We start from the raw sequence: 13,293 nt of genomic DNA, 5'->3' as shown, positions 1-13,293 counted from the left end.
AGTTTTGCCTAGTTAATAATAAATTTAGAAGTTAAAAGTAGCTACTTACTCTACCTACTAAGCCTGCCTCCTAGTTAGGGTCTTAGTAGTTATAAACCCTTAGAGGTTAGCATAGTTTATTAGAAGTTCTATTATGTAGGCAGCCCCCTCTAGATAGTAGCGCTAGTGTTTAAAGCCCTCTACTATAGTAAGTAGCTTACTATTATAGGTGTTATAGTTACATTCTACTGCTGTTATTTTATGTAAGAAAAAGGCTACAGGGTGCTACTAGTCCTTTCCTACCCTATCTAGCCTAGGCTAGCTTAAAATTCCTAAGATTATATATTCTAAGGCATTAGTTTTAACCTAGTAGTGTAAGTTAAAATTAAAATGTACTAGTAGTAGTTCTCTAGTAAATCTACTTTTTAGTTTATTAAAGGCAGACACTACTTAAAAACTTAGCGCTAAAGAGATAAACTTTTTTTTATATTACTAATAGCTTTTTTTAGCTAAACTTTAGAGTTATTAAGTAAGCTAGTGTAAGAAAGTAGTAATTTATAAAAATTCTTTTATAAAGTGTTAGTAGTAGTTAGTAAACTCTAAAAAGATCTAGATCTTCTTTATAGTTCTAAGAATTAGCCACCTTTAAATAGCTTTAACTTAGTCCTCCTCTATCTAAACCCCTTTTAAAGTAATAATAAAGCCTAAGTACTTTACTTTATTTATGTAAAATTTACATTTTAAAAGCTTAGTGTATAGCTTATGCTAAAAAAGCTTAGATAAGACTAAGTAAATATACTTTTTATACTTAACTTTATTTTAAAAGTAAATAAGTATAGTATCTAAGTAAATAATATAACATATATTAAAAAGGTTTAACAGCGTAGAGTTAATATAACTTTAAAAAACTACTAAGGCGTTTATAAGTCTAAAAGGCATTATAGTGTATTTAAAATAGCTATAGTAGGTCTAGAAGGCAGTTTTCTACTTATCCCCCTTCTTAATCTAAATATAGTAGTAGGTGTTACATAGGTCTAGTTTAAAGTAGATTTTAGTGTAGCCTAATTAATCTAAAAATTCTCTAATTAATAAAAAAGAGTGTTAGTTCTTTACTATAATAGTGTTAAAGCTTTAGTAGTCTATGTAAAGTTAAAGTGTTTTATTCTTTTTTTTTATAAATAGAACAGGGGCCTCTGCTTTTAACATTAAGCAGTGTATTTATCTCTGTTTTAGGTTTGTCTAGATATACTTTTATAAAACTTCTACTTTAGTAGTAAAGAAACTATAAAGAGGGCTATATAAAGGTTTTTTTTTTTATCTAAGTTAATTATAAGCTTATGTAGGCTATAGTTAGGTAAAAGAGAGGTGTTATATTTTAAAAATACTTTTTAAAACTTTTTAAAGTATACTAATAGCAGCTTAGGCTCTTTTAAAGTTAGTTAAAATATATAAGTAATTACTATTATAAACATGTTATTATTAAAGTTTATTAGTACTTTTATAAATACTTTTAAGCTGTCTAGACTAATTTTTTTATAAAGTTAGTAGTGTCTTTAAAAATAAACTGTCTTATGTATAAAGTTAAAAGTTAAGTTTTATTCTTTTAGCTAAAGCATGCCTAATATTATACTATAACTAAAGATTTTTATTATAAAGAAAGTAAATTTACTTACTTAAAACTACTTTTTACTATCTTTAATATAGTAAAAAATATTAGCCTTTTTTATAACCTCTAATAGCTATTTTTTTAGGGATATAAAGAAGCTTAAGTTTACTAGGTTAACTACTACACTTACTTATTTAGTAAAGTTTTAATCTAGAAAGTTTACTTCTGCTCTAGAGTTTATTATAGCTTAGTAGTAGTAAGAGAAAGTTAAACCCTTAATAGCTTTTAAAAAAAATATAAGTGTTACTTTTATAGCACTAGGCGTAGCTTTTTAAGTACTTGCTACTACTACTTTCTACCTCTTTAAGTATTCTACTTAGCCTATAAGACATAAGGGGGGGTGTTCTAGGGCGCAGCTTTTTCTGCTAAGTTATTCTTTTTAAAGGGACAGTTTCTTTACACATAGCCTTACTTATAATAGTTATAGCAGCCTCTCTTTTTTTAGTTTTTAGCCTTTTATGCTTTTTTAGCTTTTAACTTTTAAGGCTTAGTAGCTATAAAGTTATAAAGCTTTATATTATTTTTTTAGTGTTAGTTACTTTAAAGTTTTTTATAACTTACCTAGCTTTTTAAGAGGTGTTTTGCTCCTTTTAAAGGCTTTTTACTACCCCTATAGTTCTCTTCTACCTAGAGGACTTGCTAGTGCTAGTTAGCCTCTGTCTCTAATTTAAAAAGACTACTCTACACTCTTAGTTAGAAGTTTAGCCTGTACTACACTTTTCTATCTAAAGTAAAGAAAAAGTTATGTATTAAGTTTTAATTTAAGTTATTTAAAGCTTTAATAAGGTTAATATCCTTTTACTAAGTTTTAAAATAGTTAAAAAGTTTAGTAAAAGTTTAATTTTTTTAATTTATGTTTTTAATTTTTTACTTAGCTAAATTTTTTTTTTTAAGCATGTCTAAGAAAGCTTAATAGTGTTTCTTTTATAAAGCCCTAGTGTAATTAGGTTAGGTAGTTAACTATAAAGATTACACATACTACCCTATCCTAACAGTCGCAGGGGTCCTCCCCTAGGTAGCGCTAGCAAAACTTTACCTATAATGCTGCATTTAGGAAAACTAAGAGGTTTTAGATGTATTTCTTATAGCCTTTAATATATACTTATAGTTACTTATAGAACTTTTCTTTAAACATTAAAAGTTAGTTAGGCTTAGGCAACTATAGCTTAAAAAAGGTGCCCACAGGAGCAGCTGTCCTAGGTGGGAATAATAAGAGTTAGCTAGTAGCTGTCTATAGGGGGGCTGCTAGCCCTAGCCCTACAGGGGTTAGGTTATTATAGAGGGAGTTATAAAGCTTTTAAAAAGATTATAATATTTCTTTTAATTAGTCTTTCTAAAGTTATTTTAGGTTTTTTTTTTTTTTTTACTTTTTTTTTTACTTTTTCTTATTAAATTTTAGTATTTAGTTAAGTAATATTACTTATTATAATCTTCTCTAAGAGTATCTTAGCCTAAGTAAAGAGGTCTAGAAGTAGCAGTCTTTAGAAGAGTTGCGCAGATGTTTCTCTTTTATTAAGTAGTCTGTCTACAGAGGGAGTTTATAAGTTTTATACAACACTAGCTTAAGTAGCAACAGTTATGCTAGGTATTATTAAGTAAGTAAAAAATTATATTATAAAAAATAAAGTATACACTTTATAATTAAAAAGTGTATTAACTAATAAAAGTGTAACTATAACATAAAAGTATAATTAGTACCTGCCTAATTCCTAAGGTAATCCTCTACTATCTAAAGAGAGCTTCTACAACTAGCTATATACTTCTCTAGAGAGCTAGGCACAGCAGCGCTAGTAGCAACAGATCTAGTATGCTGTAGGTCTAGTTTAAAGTATTACCTGTCTAGGATGCCCAGCTTTTTAGGCAAGGTAGGCATTGTCTAGGAAGTGCAGGGTTAACAGCACAGTTTAGGAGTCGTCTAGGACTGCCTAGTGCAGTCTAGGCCAGTCTACGACAGCCTAGGAAACACCTGGATAGCCGGTCGTTACACTTAGCGCCTATACACCTTTTTTAAAGAAGTAAAACAACCTACATTAAGTAGCTATAAAAAGTGTAATAAGTAAAAAAGTATGTAAATAGTAATAATCTTATTATCTTTATAGTATTACTAAAAATAAAGTAAGTTATAGCTTTTATAGCTATTAATAACTAGTAGACAGTAGCTGCTAACAGTACACTTCTTTATATGCACATTAAAGTGCTTTAACTAGTCTAGACTAAGCTAATTAGTAGTCTAGCTGCACTTAAAGATTATAATAACTTAATTTTAAAGTAGATTTTTTTTCTTATACTAGTTTAAAAGGTAGTTACTACCCTAAAAGATAATAAAAAGCAGAATAGCTTACTTTTTAGCATTAATGCCTTAGATAGCTGTTGTCTACTTCTAGTTACCTAGCTAGACTGCTTTTAGCTATTCTTATCTCTTTAAACTTATAATAACTGCTTTAGTAGATATCTAGCCTATTATAAACTTTATTTTATTAAAGTTGTACATGTTATTATTTTAGATGCTATACTTAGCTTTAATATTCTTTATAAAGTTAAACTAGCCTTAAATTACTATAAAATTTTTATAAAAAGCTTTTTTATAGTTATACTTATGCTTAAACTTTACTTTAAGCTTTAAGTAACACTTAATAAACATATTAAGCTAGTTTATACTAATATAGCCTATATTATGCTTAGCGTGTAAAGAATTAGCTATATTAGCTACAGCTACTAGCTGTTACGGCCAACGAACAGACCGTAATGACTCAGCTTGCTATTACACATAGCCCCAAGCACAACAGATGGGAGACGGTTAACCCTGCGATTAGCGGACCTTATAACTAAACAGAAGAGGAATGGCGTTATCTTATAGATAAATGCCTAGCAGAATGCGCCATCTAATAAGGTGTTGCAGGCTTGCGCGCTTGCAGGTTATAAAGGAAAGACAGCATGCAAGCATGTAAGCATGCAACTACTATGTATATAGTCTTAATCCTAACTATAGCTAGAAGGTTATAATTAATGTTTAGTTTATTCTTTATAATAGACTAAGAAGCTTAATCTTTTCTAAAGAGAATTAAGCTACCTTGTATATCTTATAACATATATACTTTTAACCTTTGTCTACTTAACTAGTAAACGCCTAGCTACCTATATAGCTATAGGGGCAAACTATAGCCTGCTTTTTAAACCTTAACTATTCTTTACTCTACTTAACAGACTGTACACCTGATCTAGCTAAGTTCTTGCCCTTCTCTTACTAACACCTGTATAGGCTGTTGTACTCTAGAAAACACTATTTCTTTAAAGTAAAAATTATAACATTAATTACTACCCCTTTAAAAGTATAGCACCTTACACCTCCCTTAATATTAGCATAATAGGAGCTAGTGTAGCTAGCACTAGTAAAACCTTATCTTAGAATAAAAAGAAACATAGTTAATAAATATAGTATCTTTATTAAGAAATTAAAGCACTTAGAACTTAGCTTTAATAATAACTACATGTCTAACAACTTTACGCCCTCTATCTAGAAGTTGCTAAGCTTTGCAACGCTGCTAAAAAAAAGACTAGTATTAAGTTAAAAAAATTACTACACCTAGCCTTACTTAAATTATTTAATAGCATAGCTAAGGACTTTAAGCTATTCTTTACTTAATGCTACTTATATATGTAGTATAATAAGGGCGCTTTTTAGATAGATAAGGAAATAATTTTATAAATAAAACTTTATCTAGAAGGACCCCTAGCTATCTAGTTTTAACTACACATAGATAATTAGATAAAATATAAAGTAACTAAAAAAGTTTTTTTTATTTACACTTAAAAAATTTTTTAAAACATAAACGCCTTTAAATAAGCTTTTATAATAATTTATAGTTAAGCTAACTAGAAGGAAAAGGTAGTTAACAAAATAGACACCCTATAACAAAAAAAGGGCACTGTCTAATTATATACAGCACGCTTCTGCAAATAATTAGCTATTAGTAGATAAACTAATAAAGTAGCTGTTAGAAGAATGTTCTATAATAAACTATCTAACATAATTAAAGATAAATTTATGCATTACAGTAAACTAAAGGAATTTAAAGAATACATAAAAAGGGCAACTATATATAATAATTAGCATTAGAAATGTCTTTATAAGAAGCGCCCTAGCATAACGCCCTAGAAACTAGAAGTATTCTAGAAAAGAAAGAAGACCTAATAGTCTAACAGCAAACTAATAGACCTTAGCTATGCTAAACATATATAAGGCTTAACTAAAAAAAAAAGTAAGTTCTAAATAAGTAATAAGCTACTACTAAGTACTAAACAACAGAAATAGCTTAAGAAAAGAGTGTGCCTTAACTATAAAAAAGTAGGACATTATAAAAGAGAATGCCTAGACTCTAGTAACTAGAAGAATAAAAATAAAAGACTAACTATAAAAGTAATACATATAAAGCAAGGTTTAACAGAACCTAAAATTTTAGATAGACTAAATAAGAACCTTTACTAGTAATGTAGAGGCAATTACAAATCTAATAGATGCCTAATAAAATACTAGAAGGTTAAAGTTTAAAACTATAATAATATATTTAAAGCACTAAAACAAGCAGCTGTCTATAAAGAATAGTAAGGCTATACATAAGTAACAACATATGTTGCAAACATAAGAGAAGAGAAAGAATTATTCTCTTTAGAACAACTAATAACTAGAATCTCTACTTAAAAACTATAATACTAATTTAACTATAGCAACTGCTAGAAGTGCAGCAACACCTATAACCTACAAAATTGTAGAAAAACTATGTACAAAGTACACATTAATAACAATGTAGACACTTATAGTATAATTAAGAAAATTACTAAGACTTACTACACTATGCTAAATAATAAAAAATAATAAAAAATGTTCTAGAAAATTTTAAATAAAGGAAAGAGTTTTAACTAGTAATGCACCTTTTTAATAACTTTAAAGCCTTATAATTAGAAAGCTAACACACCCCCTTTAGCACTAGTAATTACATAAAAAGATTTAGAAATTTACTAATAAAATAGATATTGCATTCTATATAGAAGCTAGAGACATAATAAGTTCTAATGCACATATTAAAGCTACCCCTTATAAATAGTATAAATAAAAGAATACTTAAGGTGGACGCAGGTTTAACCTATACTAGTCTAGAATAACCTCTAAGATTGCCTTTATAACTAGTACCTATGTGTTAACAAGTACTGCTTAAAACACTAGCTAACAAAACATAAAGCTAGCTAGTAGCTATATAGAATTTAGATAAGTAAGCTTACAAACAACACGCTCCCTAGAATAGCATTAACTTGTAAGATGCCCTAGTGCGTCTTCTGCAACTGCAGAACTAAGCATAAATAAAAGCCCTAGATAGAATGTAAAAACTAAGTAAACTACACATTCTACTACTTTTAGTAAAGAGCCTATTAATAAAACAACTAAATGCTGTATTACTATAAGGTAAAAGACTAGCACTGCACTATAGCAGAATGCATAATATAAGGTTATTAAGAATATAAAATACAAGCTAACTAAATTAAAAGCTATTAAAAAAAAGCTTTTAAAGTAGAGAAAGATAATAGTATAGACTATTTAGAAGTTCTTTATAAACTTTGTACTTTTATTGCTGTAAAACAAGGTCTAGGCAGAAGCCTAACTACAGAAATAACTCTTACTTGCCTAAGACAAAAATAGACAGGCCTTACACTAATAAATAGTAGTTGCACTTTTACAGTAATTAACTCTATGTAGGTTAATTAAAAACAGATACCTTTTAGAAGTAAAGAAAAACTTTTTAAAGTAACTCTAGCAAACGCCTTATTAATTAAATATAAGGTAGGATAGATATAACTTAAAACACATAAACTTATTATAGACACTAAAGGAACTAGTAACTAGATATCTTTTAACATCTTACTACTAGAAGAAAAGTACTAAGTAATACTTAGATATAATTAGCTTTACTAATATAACTTAATAATTAACTAGTAAACTATAACCTTAGTAACAAAACAAAACTACGCTAGAATAACATAGTTAGCCTGCTATAACAATTTATGCACCTTCTACTAATAAGTAAAAGAAGAAAGCAGATATTTTCCTAAAAAAGGAAAACTAAAGAGGTTCCCTTACTAAGAACTAAAAGCCTAGGTAGTTTACCTAATAAAGAAAAAACTTAAAAAAGTATCTTTTAAAAAATTCTAGAGAGAATAAGATCTTAACTAGGTAGAAATTTATAAGATTACCTATAAAACAGGAGACTTACTAGAAGAATATAAAGAGTATAAAGACATGTTTAAAACTCTAGAAGACCTAGAAGAACTACCCCTACACTAACTATAGAATTATGCTATTAATCTTAAACTAGAACCTTAGCTAAAAGCTTACAAACTCTAACTATTAACTAAAGCCTAGAAAGACGCACTATAGAAATACATAGACAGGATGTTATTACAAGGACATATCTAAGAAAGTAACAGCCTAGTGGCATTAGCAGTAGTCTTTGCAAAAAAAGAAAAATAGTAAAGTAAAAGTATGTTAGAACTATTAAACTTTAAATAATAACACTATATAAGACTAGTACCCCCTACTAATAATCTAAGACATTATAAACTAACTAAAAGGAACTAAGCACTTTACTAAGTTTAATGTCTAAGACAGATTTAATAAGATAAAAATTAAATAAAGACATAAATAAATAACAGCCTTTTAAACTCTTAGAGAACTATATAAACTGCTTGTTATGCCCTTTAGACTTACTAACACGCTTATAACTTTCTAAAGAGTTATTAACATAGCTTTAAATCTATACTTTAACATATTTGTATTAGTATACCTTAATAACATACTAGTATATACTAAAGAAAGCTATAATAACTACATATTAAAAGTAAAACTTGTATTAGAACGCCTTAAGTAATATAGCCTACACCTTTAACTAGAAAAATGCAAATTTAATGTATAAAAAACTAAATATTTAAGGTTTATTATAAACTAAGACTAAATAAAGATAGACTTAAAGAAGGTTGCTAAAGTACTTAAGTAGCCTGTACCTAAATTTGTTATAGAAATTAGAGGATTCCTTAGACTAACAGGCTACGTATAAAGAATAATTAAGGACTATTCTAAAATAGCGCTCCTACTTACTAACGCTATAACAAAGAAAAAAGTGTTACATAAATTCTAGTAGATAACTAAAATAAATTAATCCTTTAAAGAACTAAAGAAGATTATTACTAGCTACCTAGTTCTTTAAATATACAACTTAACCTTTAAAACTAAAGTACATACTAATGCCTTAAAACAAGCAGAAGGAGTAGCCTTTTTATAGAAACAAGAAAACAGCTATTAGCACTTAGTAGCATATTATTTAGCAAAGTTTACCCTTGCAGAATAAAAGTATACTATACTAGACAAAGAACTTAAAGCTATAGTTAATGCTTATAAAAATTAAAAAGTTAAATTATAAAGACTTAGATAATAGTTTGTTATTTATACTAACTACGCTAACCTAGTAACTTTTCTAACAATAAAGAAACTCTCCCTAATGTATGTACAGTAGGTAATAGAGTTAGCATAGTTTAACTTTATTATTAAGCACGTTCCTAGAAGTAGTAATTAACAAGTAGATGTTCTTAGTGGACACTCTAACTATTTTAACAGATTAAAAGAAGACACAGAGGAATTTATAATTTTTAAGGAAACTAACTAAGGTCTAGTATATAATAGACTAGAACTAGAAGGACTAATTTGTTCTCTAATAATTACTAAATATAGATAAAAAAACTTTATTAAAAAATACTATAAGGCCCTAATGTTTAGACACCCTAGAGTAAGATTACTTTAAAAGAAAATAAAAAAAGTAATTTTTAAAGACATTTTATAACTAAAGCACTTATGCACTAAGGTACTACAAAAGTGTAACCTATGCAATAAGAACAATCTTTAAAGACATAAACTATATAGACAACTCTAACTAATTATAGCACTAGAGTAACTCTAGACTATAATAACAATAGATTTTATAACAGGACTACTACTATTCTACAAACCTAGCACAGAAAGGCTTTATAACATAATTGCAGTAGTAGTTAATAAGACTACAAAGTTTGTCTTTACATAAGTAACAGAGAAGAGCATAACTGTAAAAGAATTTATGTTTAAACTAAAAAAGAACCTTTTTATAACTTATAAATGCCTATAGATTATTATCTTAGATAAAGATAAACTTTTTACTAGCAAGTATTAGACAACTGTAATCTAACACTTTAAAATAATCTATAAACTTTCTATAGCTTATTACTTTTAGACTAATAGACAGACAGAATAAATAAACACAGAAATAGAAAAGTATTTATAGAAGTACATTTTATATAAATAAACAGACTAGCCTAAATAGTTGCTAATAGCCTAGTTAGCTATTAACACCACACAATCTACCTTAACTAAAATAACTCTGTATAAAGTAAATTTTAGCTACTCTTACAGATATAAGCTTTTTAAAACCTAGCTAACAGACCTACTAGAAGCCTTAAAATAGACAACATAACTTCTAGAAATTTATTAGAAATTAGGTAAAAAAGCTTAGCTTATAGTAGAAGCTATAAAAGCATTAGTAAATTAACACTAATAAACAGCGCTAGAAATACACCCTTATAACTATATATATTTAGATACTATAAACCTTAAAAATCCTTAACTAGCACAGAAGCTAGCTAAAAAATAAATAGGACTTTATAAAGTTATTTAAACCTGTCTAGGAGCATGTAAGCTTAAATTACTAAAAGATATAAAGATCTTTCTATAGTTCTATGTTTCTAAGCTAGAACTAGCACCTAAAAACATCCTGTTAGTAACTTAAAGATAAGATAAAAAAGAACTTAAATATAAAGTTAAAAAGATCTTAGATAAGAAAGAAAATTATTACCTAATAAAATAAGTAGAATACCTAACCTGCAAAAATACCTAGGAACCTGCTATAAACCTGCAGAACGCCTAGAAGGCGCTATAAGAGTATTACTTACGCTTTTTAAATTAAACTATCTAGGCAAAAGTTTCTGTAACTAAAAAACATCCTTACTAGCTAAAACTACTGTTGCATTAGTTAGCTGTGATATAGGAAGCCTGCAACCCTTTAACATAGGTTAAGGAGGAGGAAGACCTACTGCTTTTGCCTTAAGCGCTTTAAGCTTATCTAGCAATAAGAGGTCTCCTTCTAGATATTTTGCCCTTTAATCTAATAGAAGATTAAGTTGCCTCTGCGCCTTCTCTAAACAATCCTAAGACGCGTCTAACATAAACGCATTGCAGCAATACTCTTTTTAAATACACTTTACACACTTGTTTAATAACAAGGACATTATGTAAGAGGAACTGCTTAAATAACAAGCACTGCAAAGACGCATTTTTGTGCAGCAGAGTAGATTAAGCTAGGCAACAGTCTAAAGGCAACAAACAGAGGCAGAAGGATGAGGGGTCTAGTAGGGCATAGTTAAAAAGGATAAGCGTACGTCTAGCATTTATAAAAGAACACGCACTAGCTAAAAAGAAAACCTAACACTTGCAGCAGAAAGAACATAACAGCAAGGACGCTAACTAGAAGAGAAGCCTGCGTGTTATGGCTAATAAATAGACTGTAATAACTTAGCTTGCTATTACACACAGCCCTAAGCATAACAGATAGGAGACAGTTAACCCTGTAATTAGCAGACCTTATAACTAAACAGAAGAGGAATAGTGTTATCTTATAGATAAATGCCTAGCAGAATGCGCTATCTAATAAGGTGTTGCAGGCTTGCGCGCTTGCAGGTTACAAAGGAAAGACAGCATGCAAGCATGTAAGCATGCAACTACTATGTATATAGTCTTAATTCTAACTATAGCTAGGAGGTTGTAATTAATATTTAGTTTATTCTTTATAATAGACTAAGAAGCCTAATCCTTTTTAAAGAGGATTAAGCTGCTTTATATATCTTATAACATATATACCTCTAACCCTTGTCTACTTAACTAGTAAACGCCTAGCTACTTATACAGCTATAGGGGCAAACTACAGCCTGCCTCCTAAACCCTGACCATCCTTCACTCTGCTTGACAGACTGTACACCTGATCCAGCTAAGTTCTCGCCCTTCTCTCACTAACACCCGTATAGGCCGTTGTACCCCGGAAAACACCATTTCTCTGGAGTAAGGATTGTAACACTAGCTAGGGGGGAAATTCTTGCGCATTTAGCTTAAGTATATGCTAAATAATTACCTACTTTTTATTATTATCTAGCTTTTATAAGTTAGCTATATAATTAGCTTAGAAAGGTTATCTAGCGTGTTAGTTACTTATTATCTTTTAAAGGACCCTGTAAATAGCTGCAGCGTGTTAGTTAAAAAGTGTTACATTTTATTTAAAAGCTTAAAGCATAAGCTGCATCTAATATTCTTTTAACATGTTTAAGTAGTGTTGTTAGAAATGCATTAGTGTAGAAAGAGTAGTGTAGTAGGGTCTTAGCAAAAGTAAGCAACTTAGGTGTGTAAGCAACTCGCCTATGAAGTACGTTAACTAAAAGAAAAACCTTTACATATATAGCTTAAGTATATGCTTAATAATTACTTACTTTTTATTATCATCTAGCTTTTATAAGTTAGCTATAAAATTAGCGTATAAAAGTTATTTAGTGTGTTAGTTATTTATTATTTTTTAAAACTTTATATATAGCTATAGTATATTACTTTAAAAGTGTTACATTTTATTTAAAAGCTTAAAGTGTAAGCTATATCTAACATTTTTTTTAGCACATCTAAGTAGTGTTATTAGAAATGCATTAGTGTAAGAAAATTAGTTTAGTAGGGTCTTAGTAAAAGTAAGTAACTTAGGTGTGTAAGCAACTTGCCTATATTGTACGTTACTTTTTATAAATTATGTTTACATTATTATCTCTAAGCTAAATATGTTAGGCGCCTTTTTTATAGTGTAACAAACTTTTCTTTTTATAGCACTAACTTTAAGTCATTGCTTTAAATTTCTATAGAAAGACTTTATCTAAGCTCTAAAACCTTTGTCTAATACTAGGAAGTTATTATTAACGCTATACGCGCTGCAGAGCGCGATTTTATACAGGTCTGCCCTGTTAATTAGTACTTCTAGGCGATGCCTAGTAAGAGTAAGCGAGAGACTGCACTAAACGGGATCTCTGGACAGAGATTACTAATTATTGCTACGCAACATGTAGTTATAAGATCTTCTGAATATCGAAACACCGTTTAATTGAGTGGCCGAAACTCGCCTCTACCCCAGGAAGGGCAAGCGAAAACAGTTCTTCGGCTTCCCCTATTCTTTCTGTCTCTTTAAGTTTGCTAGATTTTGCACTACATTAAGCGCTGGTATGTATCTCTTTACCGCCTCCAGGCCTAATGTCTTTTCATAGCCTTGCAGTGCCCGTTGGTACATCTTCTCCGCCTCGTCAAGCCGTCCTAGGTCCGCATAAAGAAGGCCTAAGTTGTTGACTGTAGAGAGTGTTGATTTGTGCTCTGGTCCCCGTGCATTCTCAAAGCCTTGCAGGGCCCGCTGGTACATCTCCTCTGCTTCGCCAAGCCGTCCTAGGTCCGCGTAGAGATGGCCTAAGTTGTTAACTGTAGAGAGTGTTGATGTGTGCTCTAG

At 29.4% G+C, this 13,293-nt stretch overlaps 1 protein-coding gene across 1 annotated transcript in view; it reads right to left on the bottom strand.

Moving 5' to 3' along the window:
* Positions 1-13,006: 13,006 nt before the first annotated feature.
* The window catches only part of BDR25DRAFT_371573 (TPR-like protein), a gene marked incomplete at both ends in the record, with an annotated part of 1,139 nt that continues 852 nt past the window's right edge, over positions 13,007-13,293 (bottom strand). Inside the window, 2 exons of the mRNA XM_033697193.1 lie at positions 13,007-13,043; positions 13,082-13,287. Of these exons, the coding sequence (XP_033546451.1) occupies positions 13,007-13,043; positions 13,082-13,287 (243 nt within the window). The remainder of the gene's footprint in view (positions 13,044-13,081; positions 13,288-13,293) is intronic.

Source organism: Lindgomyces ingoldianus (genome assembly GCF_010093535.1).
Source record: "Lindgomyces ingoldianus strain ATCC 200398 unplaced genomic scaffold BDR25scaffold_20, whole genome shotgun sequence".
In the NCBI taxonomy this organism is placed as follows: domain Eukaryota; kingdom Fungi; phylum Ascomycota; class Dothideomycetes; order Pleosporales; family Lindgomycetaceae; genus Lindgomyces; species Lindgomyces ingoldianus.
The sequence above is the reverse complement of the archived record's forward strand: the minus strand, read 5'-3'. Positions and strand labels throughout refer to the sequence as shown.